Source organism: Carassius auratus, chromosome 4 (genome assembly GCF_003368295.1).
Source record: "Carassius auratus strain Wakin chromosome 4, ASM336829v1, whole genome shotgun sequence".
Lineage (NCBI taxonomy): Eukaryota > Metazoa > Chordata > Actinopteri > Cypriniformes > Cyprinidae > Carassius > Carassius auratus.
This window is the reverse complement of record NC_039246.1, coordinates 4,525,038-4,543,910: the sequence shown is the minus strand read 5'-3', so window position 1 is coordinate 4,543,910 and position 18,873 is coordinate 4,525,038. Positions and strand designations below refer to the sequence as shown.

The 18,873-nt window shown below is 36.7% G+C and overlaps 2 protein-coding genes across 4 annotated transcripts in view; one reads left to right on the top strand and one right to left on the bottom strand.

Moving 5' to 3' along the window:
- The window catches only part of LOC113065937 (GTPase IMAP family member 8-like), a 167,696-nt gene that overhangs the window by 71,124 nt on the left and 77,699 nt on the right, over positions 1–18,873 (top strand). The gene's annotated exons all lie outside the window — the stretch shown is intronic.
- Positions 781–9,431, bottom strand: LOC113066574 (gastrula zinc finger protein XlCGF57.1-like). Of its 3 annotated transcripts, XR_003279194.1 has the most exons (4): positions 9,376–9,431; positions 8,891–8,994; positions 1,421–2,602; positions 781–1,271 (listed from the first exon to the last, which is right to left on the bottom strand). XR_003279194.1 is itself a non-coding variant. In XM_026238475.1 (3 exons), exons 2-3 carry the CDS (start codon positions 8,973–8,975, stop codon positions 1,482–1,484), a joined length of 1,206 nt encoding a protein of 401 aa, XP_026094260.1. In that variant the 5' UTR covers positions 8,976–8,994; positions 9,376–9,431; the 3' UTR covers positions 781–1,481. The 3 variants fall into 3 exon arrangements, 2 of the variants coding, with proteins under 2 accessions (XP_026094260.1, XP_026094269.1); XM_026238475.1 differs by having other exon boundaries at positions 781–2,602; XM_026238484.1 differs by lacking the exon at positions 9,376–9,431 and adding an exon at positions 9,214–9,267 and having other exon boundaries at positions 781–2,602.

Below are 18,873 nucleotides of genomic sequence, written 5' to 3'. Positions count from 1 at the left end.
ACGATGTTCTCGTAGGTGAAAGAGTTGAATGAACTGATACATCTCGTTCATGAATAAAATGATCGAGAGTATACAGGGTCAGTGAGCAAAGCATGTAAATCGATCAGTAATCAGCAGATACAAAGCACAGTTATTGGTGCACATATGCTTGTTTTCATATTTGTAATACAGAACATAACTCCACATTTAATTCCCGATAAAACCTTGTGCTTTGTTAATCTGAACGATTTATTTAGACTATTTATTTAATGCGATCATGCACACACTTTAATAAAGCCAAATCAGTTTTTTGTCACAAGTAAATACGTTCATTGACTTAAGACATTACACACTCTTTTTCGCCAACTGCTGGTGTATTTGCATATGAAGAAATGGTCACTGAACAAATCAGTGAATGAATTATTTTGGTGAACGAACTGAAAATCAATGAATCTCTTGAAAGAATCAATTTCCACCACTAAATTCCATGCAAAATAAATGTTTTTTTGTGCCCCAACCCGCCCCGCAATAGAGTGCCAATTTCTTAACCCACTAATTTCTTAATCTATTTCATTTCCCACTGATTTTAGGAATAAGTTATGGGTAGGGTTAGGTTTAGGGGTAGGGATTGGGTTAAATCTATATTTTTGGACAACAATGTTGATCCAGGAACATGTCTTACTTGGCAAAAAGAAAATTGGCGACCTATAATTATTTAGATATTAGGATGTATCTGCCCAACGCTAGAAGAAACAGAAGAAGGAGGGTTGCTAATGTAGAAAAAAATCAATCTTAGTCGTATTAGGAGTAAAATGTAGTTTATTAGGCAAATAAAACCTTCACTGAGAAATTTAAAAGCCAAAAAAGCAATAATAATATTAATTAATAATATTATAAAAGATGATGGCATTTCCAGTTTCTAATACAGTTAGCACACAAGAAAAAAATGAAAACAGCAAAAATAGCAATGTATTACTAAAAAAAGGTAACATTTCACCAATAATGATATTTAGTCAGCATTTAATCAGCAAATACAGAAACGATCCAAGTAAACATGAAACTAATGAGATAAACCAATGGGTATCTGTAAAGTTTTAATGATATTACTATTCTTACGGTTTTGCTTATGCTATATGTTGAACATAATATGAAACTCATATGGAAGCACAATGATATATTGAATATAACTAGGACATTATTCCATGGGCAGGAACAACATCTTTTCTACTCACTGTGAAAACTTTAGATAATGTTTCTTTGTCTCGTCACTTGTGATTAATATTCCCTCAAAGCTGTGCAAAGAAATATGCCACACACACAAAAATGTATTGGGATTACTGGTTTCAGAGAGCATTGTTGCCAATTTAGCAACATTAGCAACATGATCTGCTGCGTGTGTGCTCTACAGGTCAGGTATTAATAATGAAGATGATCTACTTACTGTGATATCTTTTTGTATTTATGTAGAGCAAAGATCGATTGCACTGCATGTGGCCAGCATTTCATTGATAAGGTTTCTCTCCAGTGTGGCTTTTCTCATGTGTTTTCAGATTTGATTGCTGACTGAATCTCTTGTCACAGTGTGAACACTTGTAAGGTTTTTCTCCAGTGTGAATCCTCCAATGTGTTTTCAGAGCTGATGAATGATTGAATCTCTTGTCACAGTGTGAACACTTATAAGGTTTTTCTCCAGTGTGGATCCTCTCATGCACTTTTAAATTGCCCGCTGAAGTAAAAGTCTTTTCACACACAAAGCACATGTTCTTTCCCACACTGGTATGCTTTTTGTGATGTTCTTTCAAACTTAGTAATGAATTACATGAATGTGGCTTCTCCTTTGTATGAACTTTCTGGTGTGTCCTCAGGTTTGTAGCCCACAAAAATCTTTTGCCACACTCAGCACATGCGTAGAGTTTCTCTGCAGTGTGGGTGATCATATGATTCCTAAGGCTTGACGATAGTGAGAAACTCTTCCCACACTGATCACAAATGTATGGTTTCTCTCCAGTGTGAACTCTCATGTGAAGCTCAAGTTGAGATTTGCATATGAAACTCTTCTCACACTGAGTGCAGGTAAATGGTTTGTCTCCAGTGTGTAATCTCATGTGAGAATTTAGATGATATTTGTGAAAGAAACGCTTCCCGCATTGATCACAATTGAACGGTTTCTCTCCAGTGTGAATGACCATGTGAAGCTTAAGAATGTGTTTGCATGTGAAACTCTTGCCACACTGCGTGCAGGTAAACGGTTTCTCTCCAGTGTGAGATCTCATGTGAACATCTAGATGATATTTACGTAAGAAACCCTTTCCGCAATCACAAGTGAATGTTTTCTCTCCAGTATGAACTTTCACGTGAAGCCCGAGATTACGTTTGCGTGAGAAACTCTTGCCACATTGATCACAAGTGAACGGTTTCTCTCCAGTATGAATTCTCATGTGACGCTCAAGATTATTTTTGCGTGAGAAACTCTTTCCGCACTGAGAGCAGTTGGAAGATTTCTCGGCTCTTCTTTTCTTTAAATCTTTCTGTTTGGGTTTTTCTCCACTTTTGATTTTTGATGCATGATTTTTATCCTCAACTTCACTCAATTCCTCCTTATCCTTATTGTCTTCAATAAACTCTGAAATAACAGTTAAACAGTGAATTTTCAGTAACTTGTTTAAAAAAAAAAGAAATGTGAAAGATCATAAGAAATTAAATTGACACAAAAACAAACCCTGATGTAACAGCAGAAAGCCGACAATTGTGTCACAAAATTGTTATTATTTTGATACAATTTCATGAATTACACGTGTTTGTTATGTATGTGGAGCCGAAGCAGCACGGACTCATTGTGCTTTCACACCGGATGCATTTGCAGTCCGGTACTGATCCGCAGCTGTTTAGTCTACAAACACAACATTTGTTCGTTACTTTATATTTCAAATCATGGTAAATAATAATAATCCTTTTCAGCATTGTGACTTATCACAGAACAGTAACAATTTTTCATAATCAGACATCAGTTTAAGTTCAATAAACAACTTATTATTCATGCATTTGACTTCTAGGTTTGTATAATAAGCTGTTCAAGCAAGCGGCAAAACATTTAAACACAACAATTAGCTATAATCTTGTTAGGATATTGCAAAAATTGTGAAATTACTGCATTTCCACATCAATCCATGTTAATTTTTACAGCGAACAATGCGCTGTCACTTTAATTCAGTGCATGCAGCACGAACAAAAATAGACTCGGTACGTAAACGATCGCTTTACTGCTGCAGACGCACTGCTCCTGGAACGCACTGACGGGCCGCAACCGCGTGCAGTGTGAACGCTGGAATCCGTTAACATGGGTGCGTAAAAAAAAAAGCAACACATACGCACCGCAGAGGGAGTATGTGTGAAACAGGCGTAACTTGCATGCTAACAACAACATACAGTGAGTGAACAATATTATAACATTAATGTGAATGTTATTTAGAAATGTACCCTAATAGGAATAATTATAAATGTAACTATTGTTTATTGATAGGTCATGTTATCTAACAAATGGAAACTTTATTGTAAAGAATTTTTAATGGTAAAGTTTCCATCAACTTGACATACACGTCTTAAATATATGCAATCTTATGTAAATGTTTTATAAATGCAAAGGTTTGTTATTCACTGAAATGTTACATTTTAGCTGGATGATGATCTAATGTTGATCAATGTTCTAATGTTGCATTTGGTCAGACTCAGCCTATTACTTTTAATATGCACAATATGAATGATTATTTAAATTAAAATATTCAACAACCACTAGAACAGTGTTATATATTTTGCTAATATGTGTACCTACATTATCCCAAATGTTTCAAAGTTTAATTCCAGTTTTAATTAAATGTTTAATTCCGGAGAAATAAGCTATTTTAACTAGTGAAATGCGTCACCTGCCAATGACATTTTACACCGTCGGTTTGTTTCGTAGAAAAAAATGGAAAAACTAAAGACACCTCGATATGTTGTGCGTTTTATTTGACAGGTGACGAATGAACAGAGTAGCATTATAACCAAACTTTCAAGAAACTCGCAAGTATCTACTATGAGAAAACAGCGCTGTTCTACCTCATATACGTGCGACCGGAAGGAGCAGAAGTGGTCAACAGTTGCATAATAAAAGCTCCGCTGCTTTCAAGCCATGCAGCACACTCGTCCTTCATTAGCAATCACTTTAGCATCCTCATTTCGCTCTTACGACTCTCAGCCCCACCCCCACTGTGGGGATGAAGACAACGACTCCCCTGATTCCACACTCAGTCACCATGTCATCATCGATCTATGCCTTTGATTCTCTGTTTGTTTTGGATATGCACCCTCTAACTTTAATACATTGTTTTTTTAATTGGCATGTTTTTGCATTTCGCTTTGAAACTGCAATTGATACCGAGAACCATGATTTTCACTAGTATTGGTACCAAATACAGATATTTTGGTACCGTGACATCCCTAGTATAAATTTTTTTTTTTACTTTTTCATTATATTTTAAACCAGGAAGCATTGTGTGGCAAAACCCTAAAGATGGACAATATTATGAATGTGGTAATAAAATTTTTTAATTTTATCAGAGCAAAGGGGCTCAACCATCGGCAATATGACGCCTTTTTATCTGAAAAAGATATTTCTCACAGTTAACCCTACCATACCGAAATTCGACACAGCTTTCCCAAGGTAACCCAGCTCATTTCCCTTCTTTAAAATCGGTTCACATCGCTCACGACAAAGACAACATGGACAGATACAAAGAAAATATTGTTGGTCTGCAGAATGAGTTTCAGGATTGCTTCCATGTCTTCAATGAACTTGAGAAAGAATCTCTTCTGTTCACCGTTTACTGCAAGCCCAACAGATGTACCAGGTCAGCTGTCAGGTATCAGGAAGCAGGAACTAAAATCATACGTGGTTTATGATGCCAAACTTAATACATTACAAATGTAATCTAGGTATTTCTTTGATAAATTAAAGTCCTTGTTTCTGGTGTATATTTAGATTAGATTCGATTCAATTTTGTCAATACACATGTAAGGTACAAGGCAACAAAATGCAGTTGGAATCTAACCAGAAGTGCAATAAGCAGTAAGTACAGATGTTCATATCCAAAGTGAATGAATTTTTTCAGTTGCATTAACCATAAAGAATTTAGTTTACTATTTTTTTCCTTACATAAGAAATTCTATAGCGTTGTTAAATATGTTAAAAGGCAGTTCTTTTCTTACATTTTGATGTGATTCTAGTTAGTACATTATTGTTTATATCTAATTTAACTGTCTGTACACAGAGTATTGCAGTTTATAGCAAATAACAGATTTTTTTATTTTCTCATTACTGAAAAGTATCTGACAAACAATATTCAAAGTTTTTGATTGCCATAACTAAGACATAATTGTTTTTTTTTTTCAAAAAGCAATACGAGTGTTCACGAACAGTTTCTAAGGTCTTATGAAATGCAGTTTTACAGAATAGCATCTTTCAAATGTTTTTTATTTTATTTGTAATTTAGTGCGCTGTGATTTTGCCCGCAAATGGTGACATTTCTTCTCATCTGGCCCTTGCCCGAAAATTTGTTTTACATCCCTGCGTTAGGTGAAAACGAAAGATTTCTAACAATTCCCAACCCTACCATTCTGAATCAAATGATTTGCGATAAGCGACCCGATTGGAGCACTTTGAATAATTGCTCCGTTGATGCGTTGTTCTTTTCTTGCTTTCTCAAAATGTATTCATAGCTTGAATAAATGTGGAAATTAAATCATTACAATTAACTGGACTAACTTACAATGTTTTTAATAGATTGTGATCACATTAAATACAGTTTCCATAGTATATTAAAAACATTTCATGACATGTCACCTATTATATTGTACTTGCACACCTATAACACAGAAAATACATAGTGCTTTTCTCATCCTCCAATCACTCTGACTGGCACACAGTCATTGAACAAAAACAAACACCTCCATTCATTCAGTTACTGATGAGGTCACATGACATATACTCTGTGGTTGCCAGTCCCACAACAAAAATATTAAACAAGTCTAGGAAAACAATTAGAAAATATAACTGCAAGCAGCAATTACGGGGCCAAGCACTCCAACGGCAAATATAGGAGCTAAGCATGGTATGGAGCATCACACCAAATGCATTAATGAGTGATAACAGCAATTTTAGGTTTATTGTAATTGAAATGGCAAAAAAAAATCCTAAATACAACCACTATTAGCATGATTACTTGGCTTATTAAGTTTGACCAATACGTGGCGATGTTATCAAATCAGTTTGACTTGTTAATGACACATACAAAGTTTGGTGTCAATATGGCAAAGCATAGCAGATACAACCAGAAGTGTCATTATGGCATGATGCCTCAAACTCGTTGCAGTGGTATGCGAAAACGGTTTTGTCTATCGAAACAAAATCCATATTTTTTGGTCAGCACAGTCTTCAGACCATCTGTCTCAAATTTGGTGAAAATCAGACCAACGGCTGATGAGAAGTTTGAAAAAGTAGATTTTCAATATAAATCAAAATGACGGACCGGAAGCCTCAAATGCATTTTGGCACCCTTCTAGGAAATTTGTTGATGCGCTAAATGAGAATGTTTCGTAAATCAACACAAAATCCATAACTTTTTCCCAGCTTGGTCTGAAGATGATCCAAGTGAAATTTGGTGAAAATTAGACAAACAGTCTAGGAGTTCGAAAAATTAGGTTTTCAACATTAATCAAAATGGCGGAAGTATGACCAATTTTGGCATAATTGGTATCTATGTTCTCGGCATGACCCAAAGAATACAGGGAGACCAAATGGTTTCAATCATTTCAATAGTCTAATATATTCAAAATTTAATAGCATTTTTTAGATATTATTATTATAACTTTTGACCACAAGGTGGCGCTGCCACTAAACTTTCTGAGTACCTTCAGGGCATGGAGCCGAAGATTTTTGTAATTATTTTCGTAACGATACGATAATGTGATAAAAAAATACAGCATTTTAAAACAATTCAAAATGGCCGATGCTTAAAATGACTGAAACGGGAAAATTGGATATTGACTCAACAGAGACCAGTTGTGTGATTTTTGGCCAAACCATTCAGAAGTTATAAGCCAAAATCTACATTTTTCATATCTTCTGACCACTATGTGGTGCTGTGTCGGAACACTGCAGGTAGTCTCAGGTCATGGATATTATGAAACACACCACGTTTGGTCTCAATATGCCAAACTGTTGCCGAGATATAGCCTCACATGCATTTTTGCGTGCCTTTCATCAAATTTTTCATATTTCATTCGAGAAGGGTTTTACGAATCAGCTTGAATTCCATAACTTTTTGTCAGCATGGTCTGAAGATGATCTAAGCATATTTTAGTGAAAACCGGACTAACCATTTAGGATTAGTTGATAATTGAAAATAGCGAAAAAACTAAACCTTTTGAATTTTGGGGTTTATTCGACTTGGCATGAGCCGAGAACTCAGAGGAAAAAATATTTTTCATTTTCTGGCTTACGGTTCAAAAGTTATTAGCATAAACATATTAAGATTTTGGTGTCTAGTGAGTTGGAGTTAGAGACTTCAAATTTGCTAAAGTTAATGTTTACACTGTCCTCTATCACTGTGCCAAATTATACAACTTTCCTGCAATCAGTTCTATGGGCTGCCATAGACTTGAGGCGGGAGAAGAAGAAGAATAACGCCAACGATTTCAATAGGTACCTTCGGTGCTTGGCCCTTAATGAGAGCATAATACATGAGAGGTCTGAAAGCCCAAAGGGTGCCAGACACGTCCCATTCGGCCCGGCTCAAGAAAATATATATATTATGTTTTTTTTACAGATTGGTCTCGGGCTCATTTAGCTTATGTCCTATTATATTGTGCAGATATAAGTGCAGAGCACACAATCAATATTTCATAATGTTGCCTATAATATAAATAGCATATATCGCCTATGCAATATACAACATACATACGCACGCATTAGCATACAAGTGACAGCTGACCGTGAAGAGCATCAGGGAGCATGCAGTACAGAATCTGCAAACATATCCTTGTACACGACAGCAAAAAACAACAATAGGGCTAAAGCCATATTTATAAAATCGGTAAAAAGATATTTCGTTTTTGATTTGAATTATTAAGTTTTAAATTAGCAATTTAAACATTTATATGTTTAGCAAGTCTGAATTTGAGGAAAGCATTTGATGAGTTTTGGACTATTATTGTGAAACGCTCCTGGCTAAAATTGCAGAAAGCGCACCCTGTAGGCCTTATGTATGCTTTATTTTATAAAAGTACAACATTTTGTTGATATTGTCAGTGCACACAAATAAAAGTATTCCCTTTACAGTTCCGATGTATTATGCTTACCTTTATGAGCATAAATAATGGCACAGGTGCATTCATGTCCTGTAAAGCACACTTTAGCTCTCCGCACATATGATTAGATATGCGTCTAATAGCACACATTTATATAGGTTAAACATTTAAACTAATGTGATATGATTTAACTGATTTATATCTATAGACTTTATTCTAGGCAAGTAGTGATGATTTGAGAAGGCTAAATTGATCAAACATAGGTTCACTGTCTGCCGCTCAACATTGGTTTATGGTGTGCGTCATTAACAGTTATTAACGCACCCTGGTGGAAGTGTTCAGGGAACCTGGCTGTTAAAATATGTTTAACTTGGAAATAACTTCATAAAATAAGATATGACTGGAATACACAACTTAAATTCTGAACAGGTTTTAAAACACCAGGCATCATACGCTTGCGACTTTGGGAATCATTCACTAAATGACTGAGGATCATACACTACTAGATCACAACAAACTCATGCCAACGTTTTTATAAGAATCAAATGCACTGAGAATGAAAACCAACCTGTTTTTCCCTCAAAATCTTCTTGTTTGAGACTGAATACTTCTTCAATCCTTAAGTCTTCAGTCTCATCTTTAATAAACGCCATTTTTCTGTGTTTGTACACTCTGTAATGATCAAGATGAGAATAACAAAGAAAATTAAATCTGTGCGTCTCGATCAGAGTATGGCTCAAAACTAACACTAAGATTTAAATAATTTATATGCAATGTTTATATTTTAAAAAGTATTTAAATTCATTTCATAATGAAATAATCAGGTTTCATTAAAAAAATATTAGCGTTTTTGTAATTATGAAACGTATTGTTTGCTGTTGTTGTATTTACACTTTCACACAGGCATCGAGCTATTAGAAACAGGGATGCATTTAGCGCTAAAAAGCGTTCCGGTTCGGGTTTTTTTTTTTTTTTTTTTTTTTTTTTTTTTAGAAAAAAAATAGTTAATGCATATTATAGTTCACCACGGCGTGTAAATGAATGAAAACAAACCTTTCTTACGATCACAGACGGAGAAGCTCGACGCAGACTTATGACATCACGCCGCCAGACCAAAATAAAAGTCCAATGTGACTGCTACATTAATAACCGTCTATGAGTAAAACCAATGTGAGTACAAAAAAACTATTAGTATGCTACTGCAGTTACAGATCCATGATTAAAAAAATATGGTTAATATAATCATTGTTACCACAGTTTTACTTTATTATTTCTACAATAAAATCGTAGAAGAACCACAGCATCAAAACCACGATATGAACTTACAATTTAAAAAAAATATCCTTTAATCAGCCAGAAGTGAGAGGGAAGAGCATCTTCTGACAACAAATTATGACAGCAGCTCAATAATAAAATAAGTCATGTGTTCAGTAGTATTTATTAATGTCTATCAGAATCAGACTATCTTCATGGCAAAAACTGAGTTATAATGATACAAGATTTACATTAACAAAATAAAAACTGGGCAAACAATAACAACAGAGGATTAAATTATTTAAATTAAATGATACAAACTCTAAAATCTTTTCTAATAAAATCTTACTAAAGTCTCTAGTCATGTTCAGTTAAACAATAGCCTTCAACATTATTAAAGGGTATGTTAAACAATTTTCAATCCACTTTGTGTTGTTATAATGTTGGTAATATATGTAAAAGAGTGGAGTGTTGCTTGTAAATAATAAAGGACTAATAAGAGCACATAATTCATTTACATATTTACAGAGGATAGAAACACTGCAATAATACAAAGTGGGTAGGAAAATGTCAAAATTGGAATTAAATGCAATATAAGGATAATGTTTGTCTGTTTCGTGTGTTCATGTACAGTTGCCGTGATCTGAAGTCTTTGTGAGTGTTGGCCTCATCTGAAGTCTTCACAACTGCAGCTGGATCCAATCTGGAGCTGGTGTAATCTTTAGTAACCATTGGATGAGCATTCTGAGATAAAGATTAACATAGCTGGTGTTCATATTATTTCAGACAAAAGCTGATTTATTTAACAAGGTTATGAGATGTGTAAAGGCAGAGGTACACCGTGTGCAAATTTGGATGGCCGGAAGATCGTATGTCCACGCACAAATCACGAGTGAGTTTATCTGAAAATCGTACGGACGAGGTGATATACAACATGATTTTCTGAAGCAATCGCATGAAGTTGATAGACGCGTTCGACTTGAAGCAGCGCTGCACAGAAGGATCACTGTATGACATTAAAGTACCGCGATAAGAGAGCACACGGATCCAATGCATTCAAATCGCTCTCGCAGGACTTTGATTTCATATAGTGATCATTCTGTGCAGTGCTTCTTCAAATTGAACGTACCTAACTGCTTATAAAATATTGATACAAGCCGTGACTGTTTCCTACACATACAGGTTCTTTTTCAGCAACAGGAAACTGGGACGTCTGGTCACCCTAGTGTGTGTGTGTTCTTGTATACGGATTATAAATATCTGACATATGTATTACAATGTAAACATGGTGTATGAGGACAATTCCTGTGCCCTCGTAAACCCAATAGCTTAAAAAAAATACTGAACAGTGTTTACTTGAAATTTCAAACGTGCATTTTTCCTTGATGGATAGAGGTACTGTATGGAGATAGAATATACAGTATAGAAAACAGTTACGTCTATGGAGAGTCCCAGTAAACTACATATGCATGTAAGAGAGAGAGAATTAAAAAGTAAATGTTGCTCATACATCGCTCGCTGTTCAACAAATTGGCTCGTTCAGCCGCACACGTCACAAATTCAAACCGATAGCACACAAACTTTTTAGACATGTTTAAAAATGATCGTAAGGTCAGGAAGTGCTCGTAAGGCCGGGCATACACTGGTGTGATTTTTATCCGATTTTGAGCCAAATTCTGATTCGTGCAACTCTTTTTCGGGTCGGGCCGATTTTCAGCATTTTTGTTTGTCATGCAGTGTTCGTGCAGTGTACAAGGGGAAACGAGAGGCGATTAACCTCTCCCGACCGGCAATCGGTTGGTCGGATGGATTTCTGACATGTCAGAAATGCGCATACACGAAACCATAAATTAAATCATGGTGATACGGCGTGTAGTGTGGACTGAAGTGATGGAGGGAAAACTTGTGGAGTTATAGCAAAGAAAAAAAAAATAAAAGAGGGAAGAAAACGCCTGCTTACCTCCAGTTCGCATTGCAAAATGGATAAACCATATTGGCCATGTCTTCCGAGCCACCTGCACGTCCAGATACGCCGTCGCTTTTTTTTTGGGACGTTTCAGGACACAGAATTGTGCATATCACCAAAGCAGTGTGTTTATCCCAGGAAGGCATGTTTATTCTGAAACAGCCACAAACATCCGGAATCTGAGGGATCCTACGTGTTGATTCGGCTTTTATAAGAATACTTAGCTAAAATTTTGTAATTGAATCTAATTTAAACAGAGATTGTGCCTGAGCCCCAAACATTATCAGGAAGACTAGTTCATAACGAAGGAATAATACTAAATTATCAATAGTCCAGTGTTTTGTGACCTCCTTACAATCCAAGCATCATAGCTGCTGTTGCCCCTATTTGTGTTTATTTTGCTACTGTCTGGTTTAATCGCAGTCAGAATGTGATTAGATCCCTTGGTAAACATACTATTTGCCCTCAGTATTCGAGGAACAGACACAGTCTCTATAGAATGGATTAATATGCCACAGTATCACGTAATGCAGATGGCAACAGCCATACAAAAGCTGTGATCCCAAGTTGAGTGTGCACACTTTGAAGGCCACAGACTTCGAAGTGCGTGGGATGCTCCGCCTTTGCAGTATTTGCTAATTCTGCCACCAGTTGTTTCTGATTACCATTCTGTCGCATAACAACGGTGAGAGGAGAGCGGATGAAAGGACAATTCTGAGCAAATTGCTCATTTGTATTTTTATGTTTTATGTCATAAAAAGGAGGTTGTGATGTTGTGAAGTTACACTTGTTTGTGTCCTTTGTCGTATTACCAACTTTAAATGCAGGAACTGGCTTGGAGCTTACTTGAATAATGTAATGATACATATGAAAAACTACAAAACACACACACATAGCAGTTCAAATGCTGACTGATATCTTACAAAGGTGCGATTTTTTTTTTTTTTTTTTTGTAGTTTATTATCTTGGTGATCATATGTAGACAGTTTTGCAACCCAGATTTTTTTATGCAATTAACCATAAAAATAAAACTGAATAAAAAATTTTAGCATTGTAGAGCTCAGTGCTCTGTTAGACCTGTCCAAGTCCTTCAGATGAAGACTTTGACATGGCAATAATTTAATATTATGACAATAAATGTTACTTTCATTTTCTAAATAATCAGAGATTTACTGCAAGAAAGTAAATTAGTTGAGTATATTCGTATAAATATACAGTACTTAATTTTGATTTATCACAGGACAGCAGCACTACACAAATATGGTATTTTACAACATGATGCATTCTTGTAGATAAAACTACCCAACAGTATGAAGTAGGCAACTTAAAATTTAATAAATTTGAAAATATTTAAAAGTAAACTGCAACATACACCGTAGTGCAGAAGTAATATTAATGTAAAACCATTGTGAGGCTTTATTTTTCAGAACAATACTGTACATACCTTTACTTTTACTCTCAATACCTTAAACGGTTAGTTCACCCGAAAATTATGTCATCAATGATTCTCCCTCGTGTCGTTCCAAACCAGTAAGACCACCGTTCATCTTCAGAACACAGTTTAAGATGTTTTAGATTTATCCAAGAGCTCTCAGTCCCTCAGTTGAAAATGTATGAACAGTATACTGTCCATGTCCAGAAAGGTAATAAAAGTAGTCCATGTGACATCACAGGGTCAGTTAGAATTTGTTGATGCATTGAAAATAAATTTTGGTCGAGCTTCACTCACTTCAATCTTTGCAAACATGTCCAAGGGTTTTGACATAGAGAGTGATCCTCAAATCTGGCTCGCGAGATCCACTTTCCTGCGAAGTTTAGCTCTAACCCTAATCAAACACGCATGAGTTTGCTAATCATTGTCTTTAGGATCATTAGAAAATCACAGGCAGGTGTGTTTAATTAGAGTCGGAGCTAAACTCTGCAGGAAACTGGAGGTGTTTCGCAATGTCAAGGAAGGATCCTCGGAAGCCAGTATTTCGAGGATGCTACATCATCGACATCCGTCGAAGGACTATTCTAACGTCGAGGATCCTCGGAATTTCAACCAAGGACTGAGTCCTTCGTTCGAAGAATATCCAATACACAGGAAAGGATGCATATCACCCACAATCCTATGCGTGCTGCTTTGCTGTCTAACGTTAGTTCAAAAATGTTGAACGTCAACGTCGTCGGAGCGTTAACGGTTTTTATTTACGTTACCAAACATTTGTTATAACTGTAGTTAATATAAGTAAAGTTTGACGCTTAAATGCCAGTACAAATTACTACCGTATTGATAATGTAAATTATACAAATGGTTAACTGAACCGGACCTGTCATTTAACAATTGGTTGCATCAACCGGCATTTCTTTTAGAAATAACTAGTTAAGTTGTCCAATGTAATTTAATGATACCATTCACAGCGTTATTCAAACGGACCTTTTCACTGACGTAATGACGCAATTACATGCCCTTGCTAGCCTGTTCCATTTACGTGTTCTCCGTATGCTAAAGAGGAGTCTCACCTAGCCTCTGAAGGAAGTGACTTGGAAGGATCAGTTCTACCAAGGAAGTATCCTTGATATTGAGAAACGCCTTGGATCTTGCGAGCCAGATTTGAGGATCACTGACATAGAGGAAGACTTGCATTATTTTGCCCAGCCATATTAATTTGAACCTGAATACACAGACGAAGAACTAAGAGTGATGGAAGAAGCTCCTACACAGCAACAACCACTGTCACAAGCTTTGGAAAGGCAAAGAGCAATGGAGACCTGGTGGTGTAAATGTCTTCATTGCCATAGGATAATTTGTGCTGCACTGAGTGGGACATAGTAATGCTGCAGCTGGAACATGTGGAACATTCAGCAAATGTGATGATATCTGCATCGCAATGTATAACGGAGGATACCAGCACCATTGCTGAGTCTCAGTGTTTTAGACGTGTTTTTTCACTTACCTAAAGTGAATTGGAAGCGACGACAGAGGCCTTAATGACCAAGTGGCACACTAACTGTGGAGTAAGTATTTATTTAATGTTATTTTTTTTTACAATGACTTGTTACACATACAGCCATTGTAGTAACAATGTATCTTCTTTATCATTTACAGTCAGTGTAGACTGGTGGCATACCGTGTTGTACTGGAGTGGATTCTCAAAGGAGAAAAACTGGAAAGACACAACAGGAAAGTTCTGCCATGGTGTGTGGTGTGGAGCATACGTGAAAGATACCCATCATCATCTGGAACGTATGTGGGTTTCAAGGAAGCTGAAGAAGCTTCTGGTGTGATTAAATTTTTTTAAAATCATTTTTATATTTTTCTTGTTACTGAAGACTAACTTTTTATGTGGACAGTTTATTTTTATAAGATTTAAATAAAAAACATTTATGTTATTATAAATCAAAAACTTTTGTCAGAGTAGCACATTCAACTTCAGTCAGAGTCAATCCATAGTAAAAGTTTTTTTATTTATGATATGTATTTAGATATTTACATGCAGTTCTCTGGTGCGCTCAACACTCTTTTTTTACATTGTGAAATGTATCCTACAAAATACCTTGAAACGTATGTGCTGCAAAATTGTAGAAAACGGGGGAAAAAGTTCAAAAGGAATGATGTACAACTTTTGAAACCTTGAAAGATGCTTTTCACTTGCTGCTGCTTTGTTCATTTTGGGTTTTGTAGCAATGTTAGAGTAGGGACTGCTCTCTGCAGATACATGAGCTCTGAGTTCCAGCTGATCATGTGGAGCTGACCATCTCCGACATCAGAGAAACACGTTTTTAAATAGTCGCTTTCTTTATAAATAAACCACAGATTTGAATTTTTAACTACATTCTTGCCCTAAAGTTCTGGGTTGAGGGTTAGTAAATATTCCTAGACACCTATTCCTTAGAATGCTTGGGGACACTATGGGGAACACCTGCTCGTGACCCGTGTCTGAAGCATACAATGAAAAAACACAAACTTGTTGACCGGCTACAGCTTCTGAAGTCACTATTGGGGCGACTATAAAAAGGTAGCGGGAGAACATGTGATTCACTTTTTCGTCTGAAGCTTGCGTCCGAAGCATGGCAGGGAGCTAGAAGACGCAGTGTCTCGTTCCCTACTCAGGGAACAATGGTTACACTTGTAACCTGAGATGTTCCCGTTTAAGGGAACTTCGAACTGCATCCTCTAGGGGCGCTATGGGGAACAGTATACCCACGCCGCCATGCTGAGGGAAGTGCAGGACATAATCATGGCAAACACTGAGTACCAACTCTGGTTTTTCCATGGGAGTTGCCCCTGGGACATTTAGACGGCTGTCTGTGACAGTACCCCTTACGGCCAAAGGCCTAAGCTACATACCCAACTTAATTGTTAGGGCCTCGGCCCGGGGTAGAGCTGAAGGCTAGGAATCAGGAAAGATTCCTTTAATGGGATACGGCTACGAACCTAGCATTTTATACCAAGTCTTGCCTGTCACACAGGGGCTACCGCTAGCTTTCGCATAAGCTTGCAGAAAGAGCTGTCTCAACAGTTCTTTATTAGCAACACCCTGTTTAGATAGGTATCTGAGGATACATAGGTGGAGTGGTACCCAAGATGAACTGGGCTTTTACCAACTCAAGAAAGGACACGAAGCAACCGCGCAAATCCCTCACCATATAGGATTTTAGAAAGAATGCAAAATACTAGCGTGCGAACTTACCACAGTGTGGATTTCAGAAAGTGTGCAAAGACTTCACGTTGCCCACTTACCATGGCATGGATTTTCAAATACTGTTCTAAGGAGGGGCTCTCGTGGCACTCTGATAGAGCAGCTCATAGGTGGAATGGTGCATCTCAAAACAGTATGATTGAGAGTCATCAACACGATCTGTGGAAATAATACTGGAGCGCTCTGGGGAAAAACAGAGAACTCAGTCTCATATGAGAAGAGAACTTCGAGCTCAGAGTAGCGTGCTCATAGGTGACCCTTCTTGGAAAAGAGGAGTGCTGCTAAACTACCATGAGAATCGCCTAAATAGCCCCTCATGTTGAGGGAAGCGATGCTTGAAGTGTATAAATAAATTCACACTGGCTGAATAGAGCCCAAGGAACCACTCGTACACCTCAAATGAGGACATCCACCTAGTTTTTCAAGCAATGTTCCTTGACTCCCTGAGTGTGTGAGTATGTTCACATGTGGAAGGGACAAAATCACATATTTAGCACGATGGTGCTCGGTGTTGCCCCGTACCTAAAGAAGGAACTAATTTCACAGGCAAACAAGGATGCTTTCATCATAATGTTCGATGAGTCCATGAACACACTAACAAAAACTAAACAGTTGGACTTGGACGTCAGACATTGGTCAACTGATGAGACCGGCACCCTGATTGTCAGGCCTCGCTATCTTGCTTCTCAGTTTTTGAGCCACTCAACGGCAGAAGACTTGCTGGAGCGTTTTAATGTAAGACTCTCAAAGTAACATTTAAAATGCTTTGAATATGTTAAAATGCTTTGTGTGTTTATGTTATTTCCTAATGAATATTTGGGACAATATATCGAAGCAATGGAATTGATTTAAATTTTTTCCAAATGCGTTGCGAATTGATTCTGAGCTTAGTTTTTGCAGATGGCGCTCTAGGCTATTTTTTAACCGAGCACTCAAATGGTCACGAAGAACAGCGCTCGTGCGTTCTGCTGAGTCTGAGAATGTAATTTATATAATGCTTTTATGACGCAAGATTAATGTAAACACCCCACTGCAAACACCCTTGTACTTCGCTTCAACCTTTTTGAACTTTATGAATTATTGTTTTATAGTAGGTTCTAGTGGTGTGTGTAAGGCATCTAAAGCACGCAGTGCCATCTGCTGTTAAAAACTAAACTAAGAATTGATTCGAGAGAGAATCACGATGCATTCAGAAAATTTGGAATCGATCCAGAATAATTTCTCGATTCACAACGCATCGATATATTGTCCCAGCCAATCAGTAAAAAAAAGTTGTGGGTGACATCTAGGCATAGGACTACTGCATTCTGGATGGAAGGCAGTGCTGTAATTAACTTTATTGTATAAAGCATTCAATATGCTTTATGCTTCTTGCATATTTTTTATGTGAAAAGTAAAATTGAACGGAATTAAATAATGTAGCCCAGTTCATAATTAGACTCCAAAAATCTGTTTTGTGTTTCCCAATTTTAAGTTAACAATTTTGACACTGAACCATATCACATAGGCCCCAATTTGTGAGCATACACTATTATGGCTTAACTTGTGTTTCTCAATCTTTTTTTTTTTTTTCAAATCAAGGACCACTTAGCCAATTTAAAAAAAAAAAAATCTTGACATACTTGGCTTAATGATCATCCCTATGCATGTAAAAAAAAAAAAAAAAAAGGCTAACTTTACATGCTTATAATGTGCATGATTAGAAAACAAGTGATGAGAAGTGAATTGGAAATGTTCAACAGTCTCTCAGTCCATGTCAGTCATTTTTGGTTGATGACTTTTACTCACAGACCTCTTTGGTAATCTGGCATATTACCTGCCAATCTGGCACCAGTGGTCCCCAGACCACAGTTTGAGAATCACTACTTTAGACAAAACATCTAATCTGAGTGAACATGAATGAAAATGTTATCATTCTTGAGGTGGACGTTTTGATTTTTTTTAAAAATATGATTTCAGGAGGGCACCAAGGAAATTAATTTAAGGAACATGCTTTCTGTGTCAATTGATGGTCCTGCAGTAAATTGGAAATTAATGGATCTCCTACAACTGGAGCATGCAATACATTTCTGATCCTGATCTTTCCTACAATTGTCTGACTGGATCTTCATTCATTAGGTCTTTGCATAGATTATTGAATGTGTTTGCATTTATCTGTGTCTGAAATGACATAGAAAACACTAAACAGACCCTGAACAACATTTTCTTGGGGGAGAACCCCCAAACCTATCTCAAGGCTATTTGGTAGCAACATTTACTCATAATTTAGATCAAGTATGATGAATACTTGAACTTTTGTGTATTTGTGGGCTTTTGTAATGTCCTGGGGCTGTTTTCCATGTCTTTTTCAAACTGCTATGAATTTAGAAATTACCTGAAGTACCTTAAAGGCTGATAGTTTAAACATAGTCAACCATGTCAGGGTTGTAAAGTCAATCAGGACTTGGTATAAAAGTTGATAGTGACCTGTCTTGAGCGTGGCTCTGGTGAGTTGTGCTACACTAATGCTTCGCCACATCACTCTGTGTTGTCGCACTGAACATTTTCCTGTTTATTTTTATTGAGGTAAAGTCTTACATATTCCTTTTAGAGGACTTAAAAAGGTCTTAAAAGTTATTAAGTTTGCTGTTAAAAATGTGCAGATAC